The sequence below is a fragment of the Chanodichthys erythropterus genome, chromosome 8, assembly GCF_024489055.1.
Source record: "Chanodichthys erythropterus isolate Z2021 chromosome 8, ASM2448905v1, whole genome shotgun sequence".
NCBI classification, from domain to species: domain Eukaryota; kingdom Metazoa; phylum Chordata; class Actinopteri; order Cypriniformes; family Xenocyprididae; genus Chanodichthys; species Chanodichthys erythropterus.
The window spans coordinates 10,910,385-10,936,866 of record NC_090228.1 but is presented as its reverse complement, the minus strand read 5'-3'; the positions used below and the strand labels follow the sequence as shown (position 1 = coordinate 10,936,866).

The 26,482-nt window shown below is 38.2% G+C and overlaps 4 protein-coding genes across 4 annotated transcripts; 2 read left to right on the top strand and 2 right to left on the bottom strand.

Moving 5' to 3' along the window:
- The first annotated feature begins 224 nt into the window (after nt 1-224).
- On the top strand, nt 225-7,217 carry il17ra1a (interleukin 17 receptor A1a). Its single transcript, XM_067391781.1, has 11 exons — nt 225-724; nt 896-920; nt 1,015-1,161; nt 1,706-1,830; nt 1,924-2,050; nt 2,132-2,179; nt 2,308-2,459; nt 2,565-2,639; nt 2,751-2,823; nt 2,912-3,031; nt 3,211-7,217. Exons 1-11 carry the CDS (start codon nt 620-622, stop codon nt 4,605-4,607), a joined length of 2,394 nt encoding a protein of 797 aa, XP_067247882.1. The 5' UTR covers nt 225-619; the 3' UTR covers nt 4,608-7,217.
- A 989-nt stretch (nt 7,218-8,206) lies between these two features.
- tmem121b (transmembrane protein 121B) lies at nt 8,207-9,483 on the bottom strand. The gene has a single exon (XM_067390967.1). The coding sequence runs from the start codon at nt 9,455-9,457 to the stop codon at nt 8,480-8,482; it is 978 nt and encodes a 325-aa protein (XP_067247068.1). The 5' UTR covers nt 9,458-9,483; the 3' UTR covers nt 8,207-8,479.
- Nucleotides 9,484-10,749: 1,266 nt separating this feature from the next.
- Nucleotides 10,750-21,736, bottom strand: mkrn1 (makorin, ring finger protein, 1). Its single transcript, XM_067391779.1, has 8 exons — nt 21,622-21,736; nt 20,716-20,844; nt 17,038-17,249; nt 14,194-14,414; nt 13,892-14,106; nt 13,604-13,714; nt 12,177-12,321; nt 10,750-12,013 (listed from the first exon to the last, which is right to left on the bottom strand). Exons 1-8 carry the CDS (start codon nt 21,693-21,695, stop codon nt 11,801-11,803), a joined length of 1,320 nt encoding a protein of 439 aa, XP_067247880.1. The 5' UTR covers nt 21,696-21,736; the 3' UTR covers nt 10,750-11,800.
- Nucleotides 21,737-23,498: 1,762 nt separating this feature from the next.
- Nucleotides 23,499-26,456, top strand: LOC137024362 (toll-like receptor 1). The gene is made up of 2 exons (XM_067391775.1): nt 23,499-23,670; nt 24,004-26,456. The coding sequence occupies exon 2, from the start codon at nt 24,005-24,007 to the stop codon at nt 26,450-26,452; it is 2,448 nt and encodes an 815-aa protein (XP_067247876.1). The 5' UTR covers nt 23,499-23,670; nt 24,004; the 3' UTR covers nt 26,453-26,456.
- The last annotated feature ends 26 nt before the right edge of the window (nt 26,457-26,482 follow it).

Here is a 26,482-nt window from a genome sequence, read left to right as displayed (position 1 = left end):
ATGGAATTAATAATATTGCATGCTAAGTTAAGTGTTTTAAGATAACGTTTTATACAAAACACTACAGTGTCGTTTAAAGGCATTTATAAAATGATAAAAAAAGATTTTGATGGCGTAGTCTACTTTTAAGTTGTTTACATTTGATTGATTGATTGATTGATTATTTATACCCTGTAGTTGCTTGACATGGTTTCGTTTTCTTAATTTTCTTTTTTTCCAGCTGGCACTCATTATCTGCTCACCTGTTCAATGCAATAACCGTTCATAATAATACAAACTATCACAAAACCAAAGATATGGTGGCCTTTTCGCGTTTTACTACGACGCACAAAACGCGAACTGTACAGTACACATCTTACAAAGACGCGACGCAACATAACTAGCCAGTTTTGCTGCGTCGCGTCATGCGTTTCCAAAGTACAAGAGGTGTGAGTCACGTTGCTTTGCATATTACAATGATTCCAGGAAGTTTTTTTTAGGTCGCTGTTTCCTGCACCTACGCCACCTTGTTTACCGTACTCTTTCAGTCGAACATTGCCGTCTATTAAAACTTGTCTTAAAACTAGTATGCGTTAAGCTGGACTGTCTACTGAGGTTTATGTAGATTCAAGCGCGGATCATGAGTTTATTATACCTGAAAGGTGTTGTGTTTTTCACCTTCATACCTGTTGTGCTTAGCCTCGCACTTATCGATGATGGGCTCACTCTGAATTGTACACAAGAGGTAAGATAATGCATAAAGATCATCAGATACCACATTTTTTTATATATATTTATTTGTATATGTTATATAGATCCTATGTGTTTAATTAGACATCTATATTTAGACCCCCCTTTAGGTGGTTTAGATTTTTAATGAGACTTTCTTTCTCTTTCTCTCTCTCTCTCTCTCCAGGAAGTACCATGTGAAGCAGTGTTTAGTATGTTCTTCTGTCTTTCTTTAGTCTTTTCATTTGAAATTATTATTGTGGGTTATATTTTAACTGATGGTTTGATTTTTTTTCTTTTCAATAGATAATTGCATGTATAAGGAATGGCTCACTCCTTCAGATTTCACTCCCAGCGGGCCTGATAATTTAACAGTGTATGTTGATGTAAGAAGTAATATGAAAGGCGATGTGGAGCCAGTGATTGTGGCAAAATGGAACGCAAAGGATGACGGTGGGTCACTCGTTGTAAACGGTGTCATGAGTTTTCAGATTATATTAGATTATGTTTCTTACATTATGTGAACAAGGAGAAATCCATTCCAATTCCTTGCCATGGAAAATTGATAATGCTACACACGTGGACCAGTACTAAAATAACATGATAATACTTTACAGTAAGGTCCCATTATAACATTACATGATGCATTAACTAACATTAAGTAACAATGAGTAATGCATTTGTTAAAGCATTTATTAATCTTTGTTAATTTTAGGTAATAAAAATACAACTTTTCATTGTTTGTTCAGGTTTGTTAAAAATTAACAGATATTAATAATGTATTAGTAAATGTTGAACTTTATTGAACTAAGATTAATAAATGCTTTAGAGGTATTTTTCATTGTTAGTTTATGTAAACTAATGTTAACCAATGGAACCTTATTGTAAAGTGTTACAAATAACATTTTCAAACAGCCATATTTCATGGTTTAAAAAGGGCATTTATAGATTGTAGTCGTCAATGTTTAATAATCTTTTTTTTTTTTTTTTTGTGCAGGAAGCATAGCCCACTTGAAAGGAACAGAGCTTAGTGTGATGAAATCAAACACCAATGAACATCTGTGTGTTCATTTCAATTTCCTCCAGAAGTTTAAGACTATGAGAAATACTGCTGGCGAAAAGGCAAGATGAATGATTGATTTATTGATTGATTGATTGATTGATTGATTGATTGAATTTTTCACAAAAGCTGATATATTATCTATTCTATTTTAGTGGTCTTTTTCTCTGGATAAAGTTCTGGTAGATCCAGACAGTACATATATAGTGTCTGTCTCCAACCTACCCAAGCCAAATTTACAACACACCAGTTACAATGTCAACCAAAAAGTTGTTGTTCCAGGTAAGTGCTGAATTAAACCGTATTCTTTGCACAAATGATTCTACATGACATTTTATATTCAGTTTCAATCTATAACCACAGGTTGTGATCATCCTTTGATGCAAAAGACCAAAATCTGTTTTGAGAGAGGTGAGAGAAAAACAAATGATTTACTTTAATCAAATACATATATACACATAGAAACCACCTTAGTTAAGTATTAAAGTATATGTGGACATCTAAACCTATGAGATTTATTTGGTTTGATGTTCTCTTAGGGGATCTATGGCAACCCAATATTACTGTAGGGAGTACAGGTCTAAATGGCAAGGATGTTCTGTATGTTGCGTTTAATCCTGGAGAGAATGCAGAAAAATACAACGTTTTTGTGAAGTGCAGTAGGGACAAAAAAATGAAGACTCTTTATAATGTAAGACATGTTATCTATATACATTTAAATATATCCAAATGAATAAGTCTGAATAATTTGACTCTGCCCTTAAAACTGTTTACAAAGTGTGTTTTTTGTGTTTAGGAGAGCAAGACATTACTAAATGTGACATATGAACTGGAGAACTGGCCACGTACATGCTGCAATTTCGATGTTGAGGTCTGTAGGCCTAAACACATGCTACACCATTAATTATTAGAGTAATATTAGATTAAATAAATTTTAAATATAAGGGTCTTGATATAAACAGTGCTTTTTTTTCCTATTTAGATCCAGCCATTTTTTTTTAAGTGTGCCAATGACTGTCGTCGAAAGAAACATAGTATTAATATATGTGATCCTGGTGTGTATATGGAACAGTTTCACCTTAGTACAAAAAAATACAGTAAAAAGCATAATGCCACTTCACTCATTTTATATATGTTCCTCAGTACCAACAAGCCCTCCTGAGAACAACACAGGACTTTGGATCATTTGTTTTGGATTATGCCTCCTAATTTGTGTCATTGGTGTTTTTGCCATTTATTTGTGCTGCAGGAAATCACATTATGGTAAGCAGTGACATTTAAGATGGACTTTTTTATCTTTAAAGACTTTGAAGTTTATCATGTGTGGCAGTGATATCTTTATAAAGTGACTTCCTGTGGTTAGCCACACAAACAGTGCTAGGACTGAAACAAGCTTCCAGGATTATCTGTATTTCTAATTTTGAAAATGTATTTTAATTCAGATACAAAAGAGCCAGAGGAAAAACCACCTCTAGAACAGACAATTCTATCCAGCCCACGATCCATATTGATCATCTACTCCAGAGATCATCCCCTTTACACAGACATAGTGCTGAAGCTTTGCGCCTTCCTGCGGGCTAAATGTGGCACTGAGGTTGTGCTGGACCTACTTGACACGACTTGGCTTGGCACCATTGGCCGGCTGCAGTGGATTGAGCAAAAAAAGCGGCACATCGAGCAGTCGTCAAACAAGATCTTGGTCCTCTGCTCCCGAGGAGTGCAAGCCAAGTGGGGGGCGATCTGTGGAGAGCCTCGCGTCCTCCTCCGGGAGGATGTTCGCTCTCCGGTCGGTGATATGCTGACTCTCGCCCTTCAGCTGATAACACCTGATATGCAGCGTCCGGCTTCCTATGGGAAGTATTTGGTGGCTTACTTTGATGATGTAAGCAGCGAAGGTGATGTGCCGTCTATGTTTGACATTGCGGTCAAATACAAGCTGATGAAGCATTTCGAGGAACTCTACTTCCGTATCCTGGATGTGGAGAAGTATCAGCAAGGGACGGTGCACTGTATCGAAGGTATCGGAAAGGACGAGTACTTCAAATGCCCCTCGGGCGAAGCCTTGAGGAACGCGATTGAAGCCTTCCAGGTACACCAAATGAACAACCCAGACTGGTTTGAGAAAGAGTGCGTGACCAGCGAGGATGATGTGAGAGGAGAAACCGATGCACTTTTTGAGGTTCCAATGCAGCCAATATATGAATTAGTACCGGTGTATAACAACGGACTCCCAATCCTTGTGAAAGAGGTGGACATCCATCAAGACACACAGAGTGTTTGTGCCGTAATTCCCCAAATTCATGAGAATCCTGAAGAGTCGCCTATTATGATTATTAATCCAAGAGTCCACCCAGAAATCAGCGAAGTACTTTCCTATTATCCGGCAATGGAACGTCCTCTTGAAATACCCAGTGTGACATCAGTGGACCCACAAATCCACCCATATCTTCTCGCTGAACCAGTACCAGTGGAAACCTCACATCCTCCTATAGCGTTTCCAATGGGAGAACTGTCAGATAATTATCTGAAGGACAGCAGAATGCGCTTTTTAGCAGCACCTCCACCCTCAATGGAGGACAGCTTCCATTTGTATGGGCCGGCGGACATGTCCCAGCCAATGGAAATGGAGGAAAGTGAAATGGAAGAAAGTGAAATGGAAGGAGCTTCTGAGACGAGACCATCACGAGGGTCCGATCAGGGATACGGTTCCAGGTATTCCACAGTGAGAGAAGATCCCAAGTTTCAGGAAGACCTTTCCTCTCTAGCCAAGTTACAAATGGAACTTTTCCTGAACAGCCCCATCTTTTCAAGTTTCTGCAACAAAGCTATGGAGATCTGAATCTCTTCAGTGTATGTTTTCTGATTTGCGGCTTGCCATAGTGTGAGAGAATGTTCTTGACCTGTCTATTGGTAGTTGGTCGTCACTCCTAAAACATTCAAACTATTTGTGTCAATGTCATTGTAGGAAGGTCAACAGGAAATAGACTAAATGGATGAGTTCAGTAAGGATTAAATGTTACATCAATAACAAATGATTAGACATGAACACAGAGGTGTGATCGGTTCACTTTTACTGTGAAGCAGAACAAGTACCTTGTTAAACAGCTTGATATAGAACAGCACAGCACATGATTAAGCTTATCTTTAGCTACTGAACACAAGTCTAAATAATTTGGTTGGGCTTGCAATGATACATTTGTCCTCATTTTTTTATAATAATTGCTCAGGCGAAATGTTTTGTTGTATTATATTGCACTAGAGTTATTTTTAATAGTTTATTCCAGCTTATAACCAATTAACTACTACGGAAGTTTGTATATAATATTGAGTAGATTTCTTTGGTAATCTTCTGTTGTGTGCTTTTTACTATAATTTAGATAAGGATTCACTTTACTTGCATCAAATTTCATCCAACTTTAAATCTCAAATTACTTTTTAACCAATTTATCCAGGATACTTCCAGACCCTTGCAGCTGTTACAGTGCAAATAATGTCTAATGTAAACATAACGGTAATTTAACTTGCAAACTAAAGCCCTTGCAAGAAAATACTCTGTAAAACATTGTGGATAAATAGAGAGAGGTGGGGTTGGAAGTTGATTTCCTCATCAAAAAGGTTATGTAATATGTACATACACTAAAACCTGTAGTTTAAAAAACATGCGTAGTATGCAGTGGTATATATTTGTCAGGTTAAATACTGCGCAACGAGGCACAAAAACTCCCATAATGCACTTTCGGCCTGCATATTTAACACGTTTAGCTCACCCTGTACCCCAATCCTCAAAGCACAAGATAATAATATGTTAGGATGCACAATTGTTAGTAATTACATGTTACACTAGAATATATATTCTGCTGTTTCAACTAAAAGTGACAGGACAAGTTTGCTTCTGACAGTTCACCCAAACAAAATGAGTATTCTGTGATTATTTACTCACCCTCAGGTCACTCTAAACCTGGATGCATTTCTTTCTTCAGAAGATATTTCTGAATGTCAATGGGGTCCAAACCAACATTGTGTTGGACACTTTCAGTATATACACAAAAACATTCTTCGAAAATATCTTTTTTTGTGTGTGTTCCACAGAAGAAAGTAAGTCATGCAGGTTTGAAATGGCATGATGGTGAGTACATTTTTTTTGCAAACTGTCCATTTAAGGTGGAGAATTGGTGTGAAATTTGGATATTAAGCAAATGATTTGGCTTTGACATTTGTTCAGGATCCTGGTGTAATTCTAAATATACATAACTGGATTCTCATTTAGACACAGATGCACTGCGTGTAGATTAATGGATCGTGTCTTCTCGCAATCTGTCTATCAGCGCTATTACAATTGTCTTGGTTGGTCCAAATTATATTAATTGTGATAATCATACCTCATTTACTGGCATGAATAAAATAGCATCTGGAATTGAGCAGATAAACTGACTGGTTCATGATTTCAAACATGAGGTTCTGTAAAGAGAGGTAGCCTGTTAAAAAATGATGATGTTAATATGGCTGGTTGGGAGCAGCAATGGAGTTTGGTCATTAAAGATTGATTACAGTTATCCTCGTAGATTCTATGCTTAGCCTATTAACATTAAGGAACATCACAAATCCGTATCATACACCGTTCTGCAGTTTCCAGTCCTAAGTACCATTGCCGCTGACACAATTTTTCAAATAGGAAAGGATTACATCACATTCACAATTTGAAGTGTACACCAAGCCTAACAAGTCACAAGGCATATTTACACTTTTGATAAGTGCATTTAGGAACATCTCTTGACAAGGTGTCTGAAAACACTATAAACATCGGTCTACATTAGCCTACTAAATTGAGGACGTTTTTACATAGAAAATAAATTATACAACATTGCACTTATAACATTTCCTCAGTTGAATAGTCCTCACGTAATTAAAGTGCCTCACTAAACAAGTGCAAATCAAGATTCTTGTATCATCATATAAGCACTGGTTTACAGTCACATCCCAATACATTAAGTATATACTGCAGAGGTCACAGGTGGGAATGTTTTTCATTGGCACGTTGAGTGGTTTGGTTGTAGCACCTGTTGAGAGTGGAGGAGAACGAAAGGGCGTTCTTAAGGAGAGGTACTACAGGCATAAATGTGGATTAAGGTTAGATTTGACTTTTGATTCGGCACAGTTTTCCCAAAACATCTCAAATACTAGCTAACATTTTTATAAACATTTTTTTTTTTTTTAATGATTTTATATACCCTACACGGTGTAAATAATGTACCATCAGGTAGCTACTTTTGGGAATGTCTGACACAAATAGCATTATGCTGGTGTAGCTAATAAACCTTAATTTTTCAGGATTTGTACAGAATCGTACTTTTGCTTCCTATATTATATTGTAATTGCCAGTGTTTTTGAATTTTGTTAAATAAACTTTAAATAAACAGAGTCTGACAATTGTGTGTGTATGTGTGTGTGTGTGGAGTTTCACACCTGTGAAAAGTTAACAAGATGATGAGTAATTTGCATATTGCTCAAAAAAAAAAAACGTAAAGGGCCAGTGAGCAAATTATTCGGTGACCTTAAAGGGTTAGTTCACCCAAAAATGAAAATTCTGTCATTTATTACTCACCCTCATGCTGTTCCACACCTGTAAGTCCTTCGTTAATCTTCGGAACACAAATTAAGAGATTTTTGTTGAAATCCGATGGCTCAGTGAGGCCTGCATAGGGAGCAATGACATTTCCTCTCTCAAAATCCATAAAGGTACTAAAAGCATATTTAAATCAGTTCATGTGAGTACAGTGGTTCAATATTAATTTGCCAATTAGGAAGCTTCGGAGCATTATGAATCAGTGTGTCGAATGAGCGTTTCAGAGCGCCAAAGTCACGTGATTTCAGCCGTTGGCGGTTTGACACGCTATCTGAATCATGATTCGACACGCTGATTCATTATGCTCCAAAGCTTCCTGAAGCAGTGTTTTGAAATCAGCCATCACTAAATAAGTCGTTATTTTGTTTTGTTTTTTGGCACACCAAAAATATTCTCGTCGCTTTATAATATTAATATTGAACCACTGTACTCGCATGAACTGATTTAAATATGTTTTTAGTAGATGTATCTTGATTGAGGAAATGTCATTGCTGGCTATGGAGGCCTCATGGAGCCATCGGATTTCAACTAAAATATCTTAATTTGCGTTCCGAAGATTAATGAAGGAACGGCACGAGGGTGAGTAATAAATTACATTATTTTCATTTTTGGGTGAACTAATTATATATATATATATATATATATATATATATATATATATATATATATATATATATATATATATATATATAGTCATTTTCTGCCCAATTAGCAAACTGACGTTTTATAAAAAACTATTTTATTTTTTATCTATTTGTGATTTGTAATAATAAAATAAATTGATAAACAGCGACAGTAGGCTACGTTTCATCGATTTTAACGCTCGCTTTTAACGAGTGTTGCTATGGTTACTTCCGTTCTCGAGCGTGTATTTGCTAACATTTGTGGTTACTGCACTGTTAAACCACTTCATAATTTGCACTTTTACATAAGGTAGTCACAGTACATTTTGTGTATTGGTTTCTTTTGATTTCATTTTGAATATTAAGAAAGGAACGTTAGCACCTGTAGTAGTACCTCCCCTCAAAAGGGCTGCTGCACACTGTGTAGTACGTGGCCTCCGGTCAACGTTAGTCCTTAATGAGCATCTACGACTGAGTATTGACAGCCAGCGTGTTCACATAGCCGTGAGGACACATGTCGTTTTCGGAAACGCAATGGGAGAACTGGGCTGCGTTACCCCCACGTCCACGTGCAAACCTCCGGACACCTCGTAAGGACACGCACTGTTCAACCAGCTCCAGGCACTTACACCCCAAGAAGAAGATGTTCTTGAACATGAAAACCGATATGGGCGTTTTGTAAACAAAGACGAGGAAACATCTGACCACCAACAGCGGTGCGTTGAGCAGCGCGCCGGTGAAGAACCTCGCCCATATCCAGCGACAGTTCATCTCTGAGGCCGTCAACTCGTAAAGCCAAATAACTGGAACGCCCAATGCGATGAAATACACGGATATGACCGTGTACCTAAGGTATATGTTGGCGATTTCGTTTTTAAGGAGCAGTTCCACCAGCGTGAAGCTGTCCAGGATGTCTAAGCAGGTGTTCATGAAGCAGCCTTGGGAGTGAAAGCGCGTGGCACCGTTGGGATCCTCAATGATGGAGTTGATGAGGCAGTAAAGCAAAGGCGCACAGAGCAACATGGTTATTTTGAACCCAGTGATGCCAAACGGCACCTTCAGGGCAATAAGATCCAGAATGGACGTTTCCAGAACGAGCACCACTTTCGGGGTGGACGCGATCACGTAGATGAGCCATGCCAAGTACGCGAAGGTGAACTCTCCGAGGTTGCAGCCGAAGATGGAGCTCTTCTGGTGGAAACCACAGGCTCGTTCTCGCTTACTCCTGGCGTTTTTCATGAAGAAGATCGCCCATCCCGATATAACCACCAAATCCGTGGCTATCCACGAGCACCAGTAGAGATCCGTGAAGATGATGAGGTAGAAATCCAACATGCCTCCTTGCAGAACGAGCACGAGGAAGCACAAGACCTTATAAAACAGGTTCTTCTTAGACCTCTGCACGAAAATAGGGGTGGACTGCATGAATTCGCCCGATGTCATGGTGTAAGACTGAGGCTGAGCTGTGGCAGAGGAGACCAGGGGCTGGGAGCTGCCCTCCTCGAGGTTGGCACTGCCGCTGGTGGTCTGTGTGTCCCTCCTGGACGCGACGCTTCGGATAAAAAGCAGCTGTCCGTTTTCTGGTGCTGAGGAGACAGGTGAGTCGGGCTGGGAGATGTCTTTTATGATTTCAGCAGTCATTGTATTCATGCCTTCTCCTCCCGACTTGTTTTGGCTGTGCTAGTGTAATGATAGCCGCTCAAGGGGGCAGAGGAGGAAATCCCGTTATGGAATTGCGTTGGATTGGAGTGCATTTATCCATTCCCTCCAAATAAAAACTGATAAATAATGAACTCAAGTTAATAATTAAAATTAAACATTAATTAATGTTCTCATATCCACGTTTAAAATGATAATAGACTAGGCTATATTGTGCAATTAAATATATTAATTTTTCATTTTATATAGCTAATAATAAAAAAAAAACTAATGTTTTTTTTTTTTTATTAATCAACTCGTCAATTTCGCGTCGATTTCTCCAAGAAATAAATTAAGCATATCAGTATTGATCAATGTATTATTGCATCATTTTATTATTTTAAGTAGGATATGAACGATGTGAATAGGCTACTTGGTGAAACCACTGTGAAACTATTTTTTTATAAAAGTTAAAATGTTAATAATGTTAATAATTTATGAAAAAGCGGCATTCCCAGAATAACATTCGAAACATTACATTTATTTGGATTTGTTTAGTTTCTGAAAGCATAATGTAAATTAAGGATGATGTTGATTATATTTGTGCTTTTCCACAAAGCAGCTTCCATAAAAATGAAAAATAAGTAAAACGCAAAAGTTCTCTCCAAAGCTGTTCTATTATAAACAGTCACATTTGTCTGATAATGTGATGTGTATTCAAGCATGATCAGCCACAGAAGCCTGATGTAGGACATCAGAAGCCTAGAATGAACATAATGAGTGTCATTGTTTAAAAAAAATAATAATAATGCTGCAGTTTGTTAAAGTATAGGCTGTTCTTTTTTTGAAAATTTAAACATTTAAGATTTAAAACATCCGTTTCTAAAATGCTGTTTTTGTTATGTCCTTAATTTGCAAAAACAAACAAAACAAAGAAAAACATTTGAGAATATACTTTAGGCCACAATGAAGACATCTTCAGCTTTCAATAAGCCCATAGCATAACTGCAAAATTACATGATAGCAGGCTAGTCTCAGTAACACAAACACCAGCTGATCTTAACTACAAACTGTCAATGACACAATTTTCAAATAAAAATCCACAGAAAAATAATACTTTGATAATAAACTTTAATTTCAAGTTACATTGGATGGTTCTGAACCATAGAAAACAAGCACATTTCTGTATAAACATATGCATATCAACCAAGTTCGACAAGAACCGAATAACATTTGGGTGTTTGTGGTTTGACTACTGCCAGCTGAGCTTAATATGCAATACTCACTGAAGCAAAACAGATTTACAATTAATAGACAGTTAAACTGATGAACATTCAGCTTCGTATTTGAATGCATTTAAGTCGGCATTTGGGAGTCCAGATTCACAAAATTTCGGCGCACTCAGTTCATAGGGACTTCCCACGGGATACCACAGCTCATCAGGTACAGCTTAATAACGTACAAAAAAACTCAAGTGGATAATTTAATAGAGGGGAACAAAAGGACATTACATAGAATAAATGTTACGAGTTGTCCGCGTGAACGTTGACGAGTGCATTTGTGAAATCCAGGAAGCTCACCGCCACCACCACCTCCCACCCATTCAGAATCAGTGCATGAGAAGAGGGATATTTCAAAAATATCAGAAGCATTAACAGCCACCAGTTAGTGAAGTCATACACAGTTGCTGTATCCTCACAGTCAATGATAAACATGTCAAACCCACACCTGAGATAAACTCGGGCAAGGTTTATTAGCTATATCTTTCCAATTTTATATATAACTTAGTGTCCTTTCTTGCAATTTTTTTTAAATTACTTTTGTTTTCGCTCTGTATACTTATTCTAGTACATTAACCAGACATGAACAGACTCACAGAATGGAGAAGGCTTTCTAGAAAATATTTTAGCACAAGAGCTATTTTTTGTCTTTTGACATGTGTTTTATATTCATTTATTGGTTTTGAAATGAATTTATTGTTTTTAATGGCCTGCTGAAAGGCACTGCCACAACACAGGGGAAAAAAGACGCTACTGCCCATCAGTCACACAAGACAGTCCTGTCTAGTTTCTAACAGGGATAGAAATAGAGTAAATTGGGACGAGGGTTAGTCTAGGAGGGAGTTAGCAAAGGACGGAGGGAGCTCTGCTATAGGTACAGCTCATAGTAATCGTCCAGCTCTTCGTGGAACAAGTCCCACTCATCTTCGGAGTCGGTGACGTCATCGTCGGTTCCAGCAGCCAGAAGCATGAGAAGCATCTCGCTGAGTTCGAACGTCACCATCTCCTCGTCTTCGTTGTCGAAGGAGTCGCTGTTCTCCCGCTCCTCGAAAAGATCCCAGAGTGGCGTCCGTCTGGAGTTCTGCAATACAGATTCAATTAATGGCTAAATTGTATGCCAGTGATCGAATTTGTTGCACATTATTAAGTAAATTCGATATGCTTTCATGCAAGCCGAAACAAAATTTGAAGTTTGGCAGGAACGTCGAGACAAAATAGCCCTTAGACTTCAGTAGAATCTTTACCCGGTTTCTTCCATTGGAGCCGGTCTGTCTCCTCTGGGGTTGAGGCTCTTCCAGACGGCCATCAGGAAAAGCATGCTTGTAAAAGCAGTTGGCTCCGAACGGACAGGTCCCACGGCCTTCATCAAAATATCGGCAAGGTTTACTCCTGGGTATGAATACAGATAAAACTGATTAGCTAAACAGATCACAAAACGAACCCCTGCGTTTTTTTACAAAAAGTTTCGGCTTTAAAATGACACTTCACCCAAAAATTACAAATCTGCCTTTTACTCACTCTCATGTTACCCTCCACTAAAGGACTGCAAATCTCTATTGCACTTCATCACCATTTAACACCATTCGGCATTGGTACTCGCATTTATCATGACATAAGAAGCGAGAACGATAAAGATATAGTTCTAAAAATCATTCTAAATATAAAAGAATAGCACTGTTCACACCACAGCTAGACGATATAGAGAAATGATATCGTTGGGATCACTTTCAGAGCGATTTTTTTTCCAGCTGTTGAATGATAAAACACTGACAGCCAATCAGAATCCATTCTAATTTAAGGGCTCACGCATTTAAAATTGCATAGGACACTGAGGAGAAGTTAATTGCCGGAGTCCAGAAAAATTCAATGTTTGACGAGACAAAATCAAGGATACTTTAAAGAAAATGGACATATGGAAAACAATTGGTCATACCCTTGGAATAAATGGTGAGAAGTATTAAAGATTATGCCAGGCTAGCAAACAGTGTAACATAAAATTACCTCAGGTATCCAGAGCTAGTTTCGACAACATTGCCTTGCTTCCTTTGAAGTTGCAGTGAAAAAGACGTGTTTTTATTCCACTATATTGATTTCGTCAGCTAAATTCACTGTTAGATAAGATCGATTACACTAGCTATTCACTCGAAACATAGCATGCTGAGGACATCTGCTGATTAACGCCATGAAATGCAACAAGAACAGCAAAAACATGTTGTACACACTTTAAAACCGCAGCGCATTAGCTTAGAATAAACAGGCCATTATCATTGGTTGCTGTGGATGCAAATATATAGTGATCTTCATAAGTACCATTCTTGGTGTGAACAGGCCTTAAATGTCAAATTTGACAGTTTATAGCAGCTATATTAGAAAGCTACAGCAGAGGGGAAGATTTTTTTTTAGTTAAAAATGACTTAAATTTTGATATGTTTACCAAACAAAGCTAGTGCATGACTTCAGAAGACTACACTAGTCATGTGGAAAGACATTTATGGTGCATATTTTGTCTTTTTTTTTCCCCCACAGCCCCCCTTTACCTTCATTATATGGACAAAAGTTGCCAGGATATTCTTCAAAAAGTGAGTATATGACAGAATTTACATTTTTTGGGTTGAACAATTATTTTAAGCAGTAAACTTGTATCAGAAATGTAAAATCCCAAAGCATGTACCCCATGCCATCCTTGTACTTCTGAATGAGTTGCTGCTTCTCATCCTTGTCCTCCACCCAGTATTCGCTTGGTATGACAAAGTTCGATGTGATTCGACACTCTGGGCAGGACCTGACAGGGAATACATTCATTTGATTCTCACTTTTACACCAGTACTGATCTTTAAAATAAGATGAGGTCAATTACAATTAGCGATAATAACCGTAATATTACTAAAGATTAAAAGATCACCTCCCTAGAATCCTATTCAACTTAATACATGTTTAATTATCTTAAGGACAGTCTTACTTTATGATCTTGCTCTCGAACTGCTTGGCGCTCCGCCATTTCCTGATGCACTTGAGGCAGTAGCAGTGGCTGCAGTTGGAGAGGATGCCAAAACGGCGTTCGCTGGGGTTGGTTTTTTCGAACACCACCTCCATGCACACGCCACACATCATGTCCTTACTACGCTGGATGGCAAACGATATTTCCATGTCCTTCTCGTGAGCCTCGATGCAGGCCTGCCATTAACAAACAGTATTAGATATTGCTCTAAAATCTCTGAAAACAAAAAGAGGATGAAAACAGAATTTCAATCCACTACTCACCCTGATATGTTGCGAGCGCTGAGAGGTGTCGGTTGGGTGGAGCACCTGTAGGCCGCACATGTCACAAACGTCGCCGTGGAGGTAGGCGCAGTTGAGGCCATAGCGACATTCGCCAACAGCGGCGTACGGGCAAAGCTGTTTCTTCAATTCTTTGTTAGCTAGGTCTTTCTCATACTCTTCTTCGATGAGAGGACCCGGCCCCTCACACAGCACTGGGTCAGCTGCAGGAGGAACAAAAAAAAAAAAAAAAGAATGATTTTAAGGTTTAGCAACCAAGTTCCTGGGATAAGAATAGAAAAAACAACAACGTATAGCGGTGTGACCAAACTACCAAATAAAAAAAATAAAAATGAAAATCACAGATTTATTGGTGTATTTGGCAGTTTCGTAATGTGGTCTACGTCTACCACAGTAAAGCTGGAAGAAAAGCACCTGCTTGCCTGCATGTAGGAGTTTTGGCTGCCACCCAAAGACTAGGAAAGAAACGGCACTGTTCCTTCAGCTCTTTGGTGATGAAGTCACCCTTTAAGATGAATGTAAGTGGGTTTGGGCCAGCAAGAACAAGAAAGCACACTGATGAAGCACGGCCTGAGATCTGCTCTGTGTGCAGGGTCAGTCCATGTTTAGTGAGGGGCTGATTATTCATGCTGCATTATAAAACAGCTAGTTCTTGAGCTCCATTTCAAGTAGACACAAAATGGCGATAAATGCACACCTGTGGCCACTGGCCACACATTCTAGAATGAGCCAAGTAGCTACATTGCTTAGCAACAGTAAAAAGCCTACAGTTGGGCTAGAGGCCTACATTACTGCATGGCAGAGTTATTTCAGTATTTTTTTTTATATACTATTATAGTATTTATATTTTAAACTGTCTTTTAATTTTACATTTTCAGTTTTAATTTTAGTTGAAATTTTAGTTTTTTTTTAATAGTTCTATTTAGCTTTAATGTATTATTTCAGTTTTAGTAATTTTAGTCATTTATTCAACTTATTTTATTTCATCCAAGGCAAGATCAACTTTTTCTCTCAAAGTTTGTCATCTAATATTAATGGTTTTAGCTTTATTTCAATTGAAGGAAAATTTTTTTTTTTTTAACTATTAATAACACCGCTACACAAAATAATTATTTATAAATGCAACCATTTACTGAACAATGGCATTTTTTATATCATGCTACAGACCTTTTTTAACAGTTTTTAGGATTAGTGATTTTACCATGTTTAAGGTGGCTACACATCGTGCGTCAGCACAGCATTCCTTAACAAGGTCATTGGTCAATACCCAGTGAATGCACATGCTGATAAAATGTGTAGATGTACTGTAAAATGTACTCGCTTTGGATAAAAGCACTTGCCACGCATGCAAGTGTAAATGTAACACCGTGGTAAAAATCAATTGGTACCACTTTAATTGGTTCAAGTTGTCAGTAACAGTTCGTGAAATATGTATCATGAACTAACAAAACAGTTTTTGTTAATCTTGGTTAAAGGGTTAGTTCACCTAAAAAATGACATTTGTTATTAAGTACTCACCCTCATGTCATTCCAAACCAGTAAGACCTACGTTCATCTTCAGAACACAAATTAAGATATTTTTGATGAAATCCAAGGTTTTTTTTTTTAATCCCCAATACAAAGCAATGTAATTACCAACATTCAAGGTCCTAAAAAGTACAAAATACCTCATTAAAATAGTCAATGTGACTACAGTGGTTCAACCTTAATGTTATGAAGCGACGAGAACACTTTTTGTGCACAAAAATAACGATTTATAAAATGTTCCTCTTCCCTTTCTATGCAGTTGATGCAGTGAACGCAGTCTCTGTGGTTATGTCAGAACGGCAACTCTGTATTGGCCGCATGCATCGTGCTGCTCACGTGAACAGCGTCGGCCAAAACTGAGCTGGTATTCGGACCTAAACCCGGAAGTACTGAACTGTGTTCACTGCGTCAACTGCGTACGAGACTGACAGGGTAGAGAAGAAATTGTTGAATAAAGTCGTTATTTTCATTTCGTTTTTGTGCACAAAATGTATTCTCATCGCTTCATAACATAAGGTTGAACCACTGTAGTCACATTGACTATTTTAACAATGTCTTTACTACTTTTCTGGACCTTGAATGACATCAATTACATTGCTTTCTATGGAGGATAAAAAGAAAACGTTGGATTTCACCAAAAATATCTTAATTTGTGTTCCGAAGGTGAACGAAGTTTGGAACAATGAGGGTGAGAAATGAATTACAGAAATTTTATGTTTGGGTAAAATAACCCCTTAAATGTTCATTTCGACAGTCATATACTAATACATTTAACCTTCAAACAGTGCAAGTTAACATTACTTAATATTTCATGAACAAATATGACTTAATGAACAATAGTGTATAAATGTAAATTAATCTAGATTAATACAGTACAAAAAAAAAAATAGCTGTTCATTGATATTTCATGAAATGTTGAACTGAACTGCTATGTTTTACCCATCAATTATTGATTTATTTAAATGTATTGAAAAGTATCTACCTCGAGCCTAATCTGGTTGTAAAAGAATCAGAGTAGGAGAATCCAGATACATTTTGTCTAATTTATTTTCCAGGAAGTGAGATTCGGTTCCTTTGGTTCTTGTATACAACAATGAAGAAGCATGCCACAAAACAGTACCACAACACTGACAGCACTATTATTACAAACCAAGGCATTCGTCAAGCAAACAAATATAAAAGCATTATTATAAAACAGCCTTCATATTGTACACCGAATGCTTGGCTTATCTGCTGGCACCGTGTTTTCACAGATTGTCTTGGCAGTGACAACTGAACATCTTTCCCTGCTACACTCACCCCTCCCACAGTAGGGCTGCCCTGGCACGAACTCGGCAGCATTGACCCAGTCCACTGCCCCCAAGCCTTGGGGCTTCTCCTGGGCGTCGGTCGTGCCACCTGGCCCATCAGAAACGGGATCAGGAGTGCCAGCAAGGGGAGCAGCGGTCAGCGGCACCGACGGCTTAGAACTAGGGACTTCGTCTTGCTTGGCAGGTTTGGTATGTTCATACCTGGGGCACAATGCAAATTTAATGAAAATACAATAAAGCATAAACTGGTACACTAGGTAGGATGTGCAGTGCAATGAAAATGCACCCCTAGGCCTAAGAAGTGTAACTGAAGTGAGAGCTTCTAAATTAAAAATGTGCAAAACTCAATCTCTATGATTTGTAGTAGTTATTAAGTTTTATTACATTTTTACTAGTATTAATACCCGGAAATAGCATATTTAAGTAAGTGTTGGCAGATATTAAACCTTAAGTTAAAATAATGTACTCAAAGTATTTCAGACATAGGCTTTAGCACATTATAATCATTGAGCAGATAGTTTTTTCTTTTCTTAGGTGTTGGGTGGATTTCCCCACTGGTGGTTTTTTTTTTTTTTTTTTTTTTTCTGAAGCTGAAATGGTCACAAACTTAAAGTGTGTGTGGTTACCATGGAGAGTACATGTCTTGTTCACACTTATAATGCAGCAGTTAGCCACTTAGAAAAATGATTCATTTAAAGATGCAACTTTTCTGAGTGGGTCTGACAGTGTGAACTGTCTCCAGGCGTGCTAATTAAAACACCATGGCTACAAATTTCAAAACTAAAAACAAAATGCAAGAGAGAGAAAAACTAGGTAAACTAGTCAACCTTACTAATTGTTACCCATCCTTATTAGAGTGCAAGAACAAGTTTTAATGTAGCATTGGATTGTTGCATTTCAAGTCATATTTCAGACAATATAATTGTTTGAAGGAAGAACTTAGTTTTACATGCATTTGAATTCTTCGTGAAGATAATGTTTATTTTTAATACAATTCACCAATTTAAAAATTAAGTACACATTTTTAATAAGTAATGAGCTGCACATATTACTTATAAGTAATGTTTAAAGGCGCAATATGTACGATTTTTGGATTAAAATATATAAAACACTAGAACAATGTTATATATATCATCATACCCGTGTTACCCTCAATTTCTGGTTTTACTTTGTAGAAACCATGGAAACACCAAAGACGCTTTTATATATGATGTGTTTTATTAGACAGGCAAGCAACTGGCAAGCATCGACAGAAAACGAATCATGTTATATAGCTCAACACAATAAGTCATATTGTTTAAATCTCGTTTTCCTGATTTACCGCAAGTAGTACCATGTTTTACTATGCCTAATATCCATCTATTTTACTGCAGTGTGAAACAAGTGTCTCATAGTAGCCGCCAAACAAATGCACAGAGTAGCATTTTAACAACTTACATCACACAAATGTATCTAATATGATAAAACACAGCTGCATTACCCCACATACGCATAATCGGAAGAAGCGGAAGCGCTCGTCTGCAGCATAATAAAAATTCCACTGCTCTTTAGACGCATGTTGCGCTCGTCTCTCATTAGCAATCGTTCCAGTGGCTTTCACCCTGCTTCATGCTACAGTAATGTTAATAAATCTTTAATACATTAGCATATCTATGAATATGAGTTCTGCACGAGTCCTGTCGAATTCTTTTCACCAGCTGTAGACGTGAAGACAACACCTCCCATAATTCCACAAAATCAAGGCATCATCAAGCTATGCCTTTGTTTTGAATAAGCGACCTCTAGGGGCAACATTTACATATTGTTCCTTTAATATAAAGAAATGACATACATGCTGTGTATTCATTTTGTAGAACTACTTACATATTGGTAATGTTTTTTTGTTTTCATTTGTTTATGCATTTTATTCAAACCAACTTACATTCAAGCATTTGACGTATGCACTTTTTCATTACATACATATATACACACATTATATCGGTCATTCATTTTATATATATATATATATATATATAATAAAAGAGAGAAGAAAATAGAATTTAAGTGTATATTTATCTTAAATGAACAAACAAAAATTACTACCATTTATAAATAAAAAATGTTTTACAGTAAACCACATTTAAAATATATATATATATATATATATATATTTACGTCAACCAACAAGCCTGCTCACATTGTCATATATAGTTTAGCATCTGACCGTTAGAAAACTAACTGTCTCATTATTCCCCAACAAAACATGCTTCAATGCTTTCCTTAAGCATCCAGAGACCCCTCCATCCTCAAACCTCTTGGGCTGTTCAGCCCTATTCTAGCCCAGTTTGTGCGCGTGTGTCGGCCTATATATGTGGGGGTGGGGGTCGCATAAATAAACGACACAGCGGTGGAAGCACAAGTGGCAGAATGGCGGCGTGAACCGAATGAACCTGACGGCGGTAGCAACAGCAGCAGAAGGAGAGAGAGAGATGCATGTTAACACACTGGGGTTATGTAATTGCCATGCAAGCTGCAGTGTGCTGCTCTATTTGGCCCCCAGATTGGTGAAGGTGGGGGTGGTATTGGGAGGGCACATGGAAGGAGACAGCAAGAGACAGAGATAGACACAAAGCAGCAAAGAGAATCCATCCATAATGAAGCATACATTGAGGCCCTACGCTTAATAAAAGCTGGACAGCCTCCCTCCCTCGGAAAAAAACACAGGAACAATAATGCGGTAAACCCCATATGGGGACAAAAGCATCACTGCACCTCCCCAAGATAATCTCAACGCTGACAATACAACTCTGTCAGACATCAATCTAGACTCCAGACATCAGATATTTAAGCTCAAGACCCTGAAACCACAGGAAACAGTCATCCCAAGCCAAGCAAGAGGGAGCTCTCAGTCAGATGTAATGCTGTCATAGAACAGCCTCGGCAAACAAAGACATTCCCATACTGCTGAGCTGGGGGCAGCAGTTACTATGGGGATACACTTGACCGCAGACAGATATAAGACAAACATTGTCTGCGCTGTCTGGCTTTCAGGCTAATTTTTACACCGCTTCGAGCGCCTTTGCACTTGACTACATTGGCCAAAGGTGGTTTGTTTGGAGTGTATATACCTTTTAGATGGCAAGCGTACTCAAAGAGATAGGACCATTTGCATGCGTGTTGCATTAATGTTTGTTTTTATATACCGATAGATAGCATTACTGCAACACAAATGCTTTAAAACACAACTTGACCTTTAGTAGCTACTTCACATATTCTCTTAAAGAGACAGTTCAGGCAAAAACCTGTATGACTTCATTTCTTATGAAAATAAATTTCTTTTTTTTTTTGCACAGAAGAGTATTCACAGATATGCTGACAGAATATTCCTTTTGGCTGAACTACCCCTTTAAGGAAGTGACAAACTCAACAACTTGTTTACAGACAATTCTGCGTCTCAGATGTCACGGGCATGTAATGAAGCAACACGCAACACTTCTCAGAAACCTTCATTACCTCAACTACATTTAAACACACTCACATGTTAGAGTCCTGAACACGGAAATACAGATTACATTACATTTGGTGTTATGTAATATCTGCACAGATCTTGATGTCACGAGAGTCAGTGGTTGTTTTGAAGCACATTTTGATGATCTGATGCATTACGTTGCATCATTATGTCCCTTACCTGCAACGGTCCCCAAAAGCACAGCATCCCTTTTGAAAGAACTTGCAGATCATGGTTGGCTTGCAGCTGCTGAGGTCGTGTAAATATCGACAGTTGTCGCCCTCTTTGCAAAGGCCGTGCATGAAATACCTATAAATGAAGATGTTTTTTGAGACTAGTCAAAAAAAACTAGAGCTTGTATGACAACACTCATACAGACTCCACTTTAGGCTTTTACACATCTGAAGGTATGAACAAAGGCTGATTTACAGCATAAAATAATCAATGTCATACCAGTAAGCAACGGAGCCTTATAATGACTATGACTAAGATGCATGATGCACCCACATCATTTACTGCTTAAAAACAGCTTGACCCAAATAACCCTTCATATGTGTATGTTGTTTTGACAACAGTGCTAATGTAAACACTACATCTTTCTTGCGTTTGAAATCTCTACTTGCAGTAGATATGCAGGTAAAACAAAGGCTCTTTTGTACAGTCATGGCTAGACTAGGATAAAACCTGATAAGTGAATTCATATACATAAATCATCAAGGCTGACACTGACACATTGGCTGCTGCCCAGACTGTTAAACTCAAGGTTTTTAATGGCTTCCTTGAATACTCTTGCTGTCAAACTTACTGCCATATGTGGTGTATGCAGTGCCGTGTTGTTTTTCACAAACACGGATGTTGCAGCGATAACACGCACACAGAGGAAGAAAGGACCGCAAATAGCAGCCGCTGTCGGACTGATCGCTGATCGGTGTTACAACAACAACAAACACACACTCATCCAGTTCAGCACAAAGACAGCGGCGCTATCCGATGCCTTGCCATCGACGTACAAACAAGCGTTTGCGTTTTATATTTGTGACCGTTCAATATTGCAATAACCGCGTTCCTCGGCGGATTTCCACTAACCTGCAGGGTACGTGCTTCGTCCAGCCTCCGATAACTGCTGGAGCCGCTGTTGACGCTGCCGCTGCCTCCGCCATTGCTGTTTATGTTGAAGTCCCAGCACCCGGATCTTCCGGAAAGCGGCCGTTCTGCCGCTCGGCCATTTTCGGAAAACCGAAGACGCCTTATGTGATCGAGTGTTTTCGGAATAGAAAAGCCGCATCGTAATCGGGTGTTTTCGGAAAAACGAAGACATATGGCACGATTCAGGTGCTTGTGCTTTTCTAAAAACATTCCAACGCGTGGCTGTTATTAATAAACAGACCACATACACACACATGATTACAGTTCTATAAAACGCCATACATATTTCATGACTGGAAGATAATAAACGTGTGTTTGTGTGTAACGTTACCTACTTACTACATTTTGGGGACATATTTGTACCCAGAAGTGACAAAATCTCAAAAAAAAAAAAAAAAACTCTCTTTAGAGATGTTCTTGTTTGTGACCTTTAAATAATCAAACTAAACTAATAAATGTTTGGTAAATAAATGGTGAACTTTTTGTTTTCAAATAAAAATTGAAAACTTTTAATGTATTTTGGCCATTCATTTACATGTCAACGGTGTTTCGGGGGCCTGAAAATGCAAACTTTTGAAAACAGGTTTCAAAGTGCAAGTTTTTGGAAACAATACCGTTATCGTCTCCGTGTAAACTACAAAAACGCAAATTTGTAAAATGTATGCGTCATGTGCATACATATTATCCCTGCGTTCCATTCGGAAGGGCTCATCCTTATGCCCTAATCCCTTCAAAGGGTTTACTGCAAAGGGATGGAGGGTGTAGGGGTAAAAAACTATTTTTTGGAACGCACTTATGTGTCATTTTAACGAGACAATCAAAGAGGAGTAGATTGTGCAAGCTGCGGCCTTTGTTCGACGTTAGTTTATTTATTTATTTAGGTTTATTGCACCATATTGTATATTGTGTCTATGTATTTTAAACATTTGAATGGACTGATATGTACTGTAAAGTATTTTCTACTTTTTGTCTGTAAAGTGAGTACAATGTCATTTTTACCATAATAATGTACCAAATCTAACTCGTATAAATCTTACAGTAGTATAGAAAAATACTATACATTTATAGATAAAATCGAACTCCGAGCCTCCTGTACCCATTCTGTGATGTCAAACAACTTCCCTGTGCAAAGGATCATGGTGGCCCAAAGTGTCCATCAGTAGTACCCTTCGAAGTGAAGTGAAGTGGCCAGTTTTGAGCACTTCGGTTTGGAACGACCCTTCAATATGGCGGCCATGTTTATTTTCACTCCGAAGTGCCCTTTGGAGGGCGATATATCCTGTTTGGATATTATATTTATATTTATCTTATATTTAGTTTTTCATTTGATTGATTATGCTGGACACCTGTTGATAATTTCTTTGATTAGTTTGTTTGGATATTTAAGCCCTGTATTTCTTTCAGTTCATGGTCTGTTCTCACACGTTTATACCAGTTGCTCCGTTCATGTTTTTCGTGTCTGGGTGTTCCAAGTGCTTTGTTCCTTTGAGTTTTTGTTTAATAAAATCAACTGCTGATCCAGCTCTTTTCTTTACTGTTTGACTTTCACTCTGTCATGAAATGTTTTATAGTAATAAACACAACTTTTACCGTGCAGTGCATGTCGCACATTAGCTTGACCTTTTTACTTCACACTTTTTTACTTCCAGTAACACCCTTAGCTTCTCGGATAGTGCAATTAAACATGTAACAGTACTGCCAATCATTACATTTTCCTTCATTTTCACAACTGTATGTGAAATTTACACACTTTTGCCCAAATAAGGATTCTCCACTGGGTATTTAGGGAAGTTCAGTGTTGTGAATTTAGAGAAGTTCCAGTACTGAGGACAATACAATTGTGTATTTTTTAATGGTTAAAACCACATGTAAGAGTGTCTTTATAAAGCCATGTGATAATGGGCACAGCAGAGCTCGATCTGTAAATAGACAGGAGGAAAATCCTTAAATTCTTTACTGATCAACTAATTTTCATGTTTTGTATCAAAGGTAAATGACTATTTATTTTTTTTTTTCCTTGTCAAAGCAGATATATAATAGTCATGTAATGTTTAAAATAGGTACATTTTGAAAACAAAGAAATTGCAAAATATGAGTAATATAACATTATATTATTGTGTTTTATTTGTATTATTTTTTTATTTGATAGCCTACTTTATATTATTATTTCATATTTTTATATTTATTGTATATGTGTGTGTTTGTGTGTTAATTAGCTATTCAGTTTCACATTTATGAAAATAAATGCATATTTCATATGCATATTTTATTAATCCATTTAACACATATAAACACATATATAACACCTTTTTATTTTCACAGGATGTCTTCCACCGCCTGGCCTGTTGTTATTTCATTTCTCTTAGTGCTTCCATTTAAAGCACACGGTGAACATTTCAGATATTGTTCCACTGAGCACACAAAAGATCTGTCCAATAATAATCTAACAAGGATACCATCGCATTTATCGTACAACATAGAGTACTTAGATGTGTCCCATAACAACATCTCCAGCATTGTTCACGGTGACCTGTCTGGTTTGACCCATCTCTGCTTTCTCAAAATCACACACTGTGGACTTCAACACATCTCCCCTGATGCCTTCAGCAGCAACTCTGAAATCAAAGTTCTGAACATCTCCTACAACCATTTGACCATCATTCCAAATATGCGTTTGCCCCAGCTAAGGATCCTAGACCTTTCCAGCAATCCATATCCCAGCTATGTGCTTCCAGACTCATTTGGTAACTTAAATTATCTTTCCACCCTTGCGATTGGTAGTCCAGACTCTACTTCTGTTAAAGTGGATGACTTTGTTCCTCTTCAAAATATCCATTTGAAAAAACTCATATTTGGAGATGGGACGGAATTGCAAAACTATAAAAAGGGCGTTTTTTCGCAACTCAAATCATTACAGGAAGTCATTCTGAAAGTGACTTTCTGTCAACGTTTTGATATTTTCAAAGACATGATTATGGATTTTGACCGAACCCAAACTAAAAAAATTCAGCTCATTAAGTTATTTCCGGACCAGTGTAGCATTACGACTGACCCATTTGAGGCTTTTAAAGATTTGCATGTCCTTAGTAACTTAAGCATCATAGACACTTGGATGAACAGCTCTGTGATGGTCAAACTGTTCAAAAATGTTTGGAAATCATCTTTTGAGGAAATTGCGTTTTTAAACATCACATACAATGAGGATACTCCTGATGGCTTCCAGCTACCGATACAGAATCACACCACGAATCTACGAGCATTCATACTCGATGGTGTGCAACACCATCAGTACCGCTACCCTATTATAAACATGAGTGTGGAACTAATCGACCAACTAACCTACCTGAAATTCTCTGGTACTGGAATGAATATTCTACCATGTAATCTAATTTCAGCCATAAAGTCACTAAAAATCTTGGACCTGTCAAACAACCTCTTGGATGACAGTGGCTTTTGGTGGACTGGCTGCTCATCACACAAAGTGTTTCCAGCCTTGAGGAAACTCTCTCTAAGCCATAACCGTTTCAACGACCTTGCTGAGATTGCCAAAAACGTCAATGATATGAAGTTCTTAGAGTCTCTTGACTTGAGTTTCAACTCAATTTCCATAGGCAAGCCATGCTTTTGGCCTTCCCACCTGACTGAACTGAATCTCAGCCACAACAATCTAGGAAACGATGTGTTTCGCTTCTTATCACCACACTTCCAGAAGATAGATCTCTCCAAAACAAGCTTAAGTGTTATTCCTTTCAATATTATTTCATTGTTTCCCAAACTAACACACCTCTTTATGAGCTTTAACAGCATACAAGTCATCCCAGCAGATATTCAGGCTCCTACGTTAGTAAGTCTCCACATTGACCAGAACGCAATTACATTTATCAGCCTGAAATCAATGGAAGGTTTTCCCAAGCTCAGGACTTTAAAAGCCAGCCGCAATCCATTTAGCTGTGATTGCGATTCCTTTTGGTTCATGACGGAGTTAAATAAGTCACTTCTCCTAGATTGGCCACATGCTTACGCTTGCAGCACCCCGCCAGCGTTTTCCGGAAGGCGTTTGCAGACGTTTGAGTTCGGATGGCTGTCCTGTCAGCCGGGCCTTCAGGCTGCTGTGGTTCTGCCGGTGTTATTTGTGGTTGGAGCTGCTCTGGCCATCACTGTTTATGCTTGTGATGGTGTTTGGTACACCAAAATGCTTTGGGTGTGGATACGAATGAAGAGAAGAGGCTACAAGAGGGCTGATAGATTGCTCAATGCCACCTTCCGCTACCATGCCTTTATTTCCTACAGCCAACATGACTCAGTCTGGGTGGGATCTCAGCTGGTACCCGAATTAGAAAGGTCAGGCCTGTCTCTGTGCGTTCATGAGAGAGATTTTGAACCTGGTAAGTGGATTGTGGACAATATAATCAATTGTGTGGAGGACAGCTACAAGAACCTCTTCATCCTGTCCAAAAACTTTGTGCAAAGCGAATGGTGCAACTATGAACTGTTCTTCGCCCAGCACAGGGCCATCAGTGTGAATGACGATTCTCTGGTCTTCGTTCTTTTGGAGCCCATACCGACAGACTCTCTGCCCAAGAAGTTTCTAAAGTTAAGAACGCTGCTGAGGCGGAAAACATACTTGGAGTGGCCCGCAGATGAACGCAAGCAGCGAGTATTTTGGTGTAATCTTAGAGCTATTCTGCAGACCGTGGACCAGAGCAAGATTTTAAAGGACGTGGCCACAAACATTGCTGATATATGCCCTATGGTGCCTGTTAAAGATTGAAGATCTGTTTTTAGTTTGAATAAATATGTG

Bases quoted from the DNA above. Each gene is read 5' to 3' on its own strand.
- il17ra1a (XM_067391781.1), top strand. From the start codon at position 620: ATGAGTTTATTATACCTGAAAGGTGTTGTGTTTTTCACCTTCATACCT. The intron at 2,051-2,131 runs GTAAGTGCTGAA...CTATAACCACAG, and splicing joins CCAAAAAGTTGTTGTTCCAG to GTTGTGATCATCCTTTGATG. The intron at 2,460-2,564 runs GTAAGACATGTT...TTTTGTGTTTAG, and splicing joins AAATGAAGACTCTTTATAAT to GAGAGCAAGACATTACTAAA.
- mkrn1 (XM_067391779.1), bottom strand. From the start codon at position 21,695: ATGGCGGAGGCAGCGGCAGCGTCAACAGCGGCTCCAGCAGTTATCGGA. The intron at 12,322-13,603 runs GTACATGCTTTG...ATTCATACCCAG, and splicing joins AAGTACAAGGATGGCATGGG to GAGTAAACCTTGCCGATATT. The intron at 12,014-12,176 runs GTAAAGATTCTA...TCTGTATTGCAG, and splicing joins GCTCCAATGGAAGAAACCGG to AACTCCAGACGGACGCCACT.
- tmem121b (XM_067390967.1), bottom strand. From the start codon at position 9,457: ATGACATCGGGCGAATTCATGCAGTCCACCCCTATTTTCGTGCAGAGG.
- LOC137024362 (XM_067391775.1), top strand. From the start codon at position 24,005: ATGTCTTCCACCGCCTGGCCTGTTGTTATTTCATTTCTCTTAGTGCTT.